General features: G+C 60.0%; 1 protein-coding gene across 1 annotated transcript; it reads right to left on the reverse strand.

The window, feature by feature from the left end:
- Positions 1 to 270: 270 nt before the first annotated feature.
- On the reverse strand, positions 271 to 1152 carry ARFIP2 (ADP-ribosylation factor interacting protein 2; the record flags this gene model as incomplete). The annotated part of the gene is made up of 3 exons (XM_010017366.1): positions 271 to 445; positions 526 to 683; positions 931 to 1152. Coding segments are annotated over 3 exons (555 nt in total), but the record flags the coding sequence as incomplete, so codon positions are not given.
- Between the last annotated feature and the right edge of the window lie 139 nt (positions 1153 to 1291).

Raw genomic sequence — 1291 nt, forward strand, 5'->3', positions numbered from 1 at the left:
CAAAGCACAGAACCCAAAAGGAGGCCCCGAAAATTGTCCCCCAAAAGGGACCTACCAAAAGGAGGCCCCCAAGAAGCCAGCCCTTAAATGCCCAGCAGGCAGCCCCCCAAAAAGATCCTCAGAAAAAGACGCCCCAAAAGGAAGCCTCAAAAAGGTGACTCCCAAATGCAGCCCCCAAAAAGGCAGCTCCCAAAAAAAAGATCCACCAAAAAAGGCCCAAAAATGCCAGACCCCAAAAGGCCCTCCCCGAAGCCACGGTGAGGCCCCCACCTTGTTCTCCTCCAGGAACTTGAGCTTGATGGCCACGTCCGCCCGCAGCTTCTCGTACTTGTCCTTGTGGCTCTGGAAGTGGCTCTGGGCTGCATCCAGGCGGCTCAAGGTGCCGGCATCCCGTGGGCCCATGCTCAGCTCCTCCAGGTCCGTGCGGTACGCGTCATACTCCAGCCTGCATGGAGGGAGGCTCAGAGCCATGCTGTGACCCTCAGCTGCCCCATGGTGCCCCACAGCACTGTGGCTCCATCCTACCTGGCTGTCTCGTACTGCTTGACTGTCATGAGTGTGTCCTCCATGGTCTTGTTGACCAGCGTGTTGATGCTGGAGACGAAGAAGTTGACGGCACCCAGCAGCGTCTCCCCGTTCTTGCAGAGCAGCTTCTGTGTCTCCGCATTGTACCCAAACTCCTCCTGCAGGACAGGATACATGGGGCTGGGATGGCATGGACCGGGATCTGAGAGCCTGGAATCAGCTCACAGATAACCGAGCACAACTCATGGATAACACCACTCTCCTCCTCGTCCTCATGCACAGGACCTGCAGCTCATGGGGACCCACAGCGCAGGTGGATGGATGCAGCACAAGGGGGACAGTGCAGGGGGTCAGAGGCAGTGCAGGGGATGCAGTGCAGGTGTTGCAGCTCAGGTCTGTGGGTACCTGGAGCTCCGGTGATTTCTGGCTGAGGTCGGCGAAGGCATCCCCCAGCGCGTGCTGCGTCTGCACCAGGCTGTAGAAGTGGGAGGTGAGAGCCCGTGCGAGCTGCAGCACGCTCTCGTACTTGCGCTTGGTCTCCCGCAGCAGCTCGATTTGCGTCTCCAGCTCCAGGTCCACTGTGCGGGAGCCACGGCCAAACCGCTCCGAGATGAGCTGCTTTGTGCACTGCGGGGGGGAGCAGGGTTGAATGGGGGGAAGCGCTGCAGAGCTGCAGGACAGCCCCAATGCATCCTCCGGCACCCCACAAGGCATGGAACCAACTGGGCTGGGAAGGAGCTTCTACCGCTCCTCAGCACTGCCAAGG

Source organism: Nestor notabilis, unplaced genomic scaffold, assembly GCF_000696875.1.
Source record: "Nestor notabilis isolate BGI_N333 unplaced genomic scaffold, ASM69687v1 scaffold19936, whole genome shotgun sequence".
Taxonomy (NCBI): domain Eukaryota; kingdom Metazoa; phylum Chordata; class Aves; order Psittaciformes; family Psittacidae; genus Nestor; species Nestor notabilis.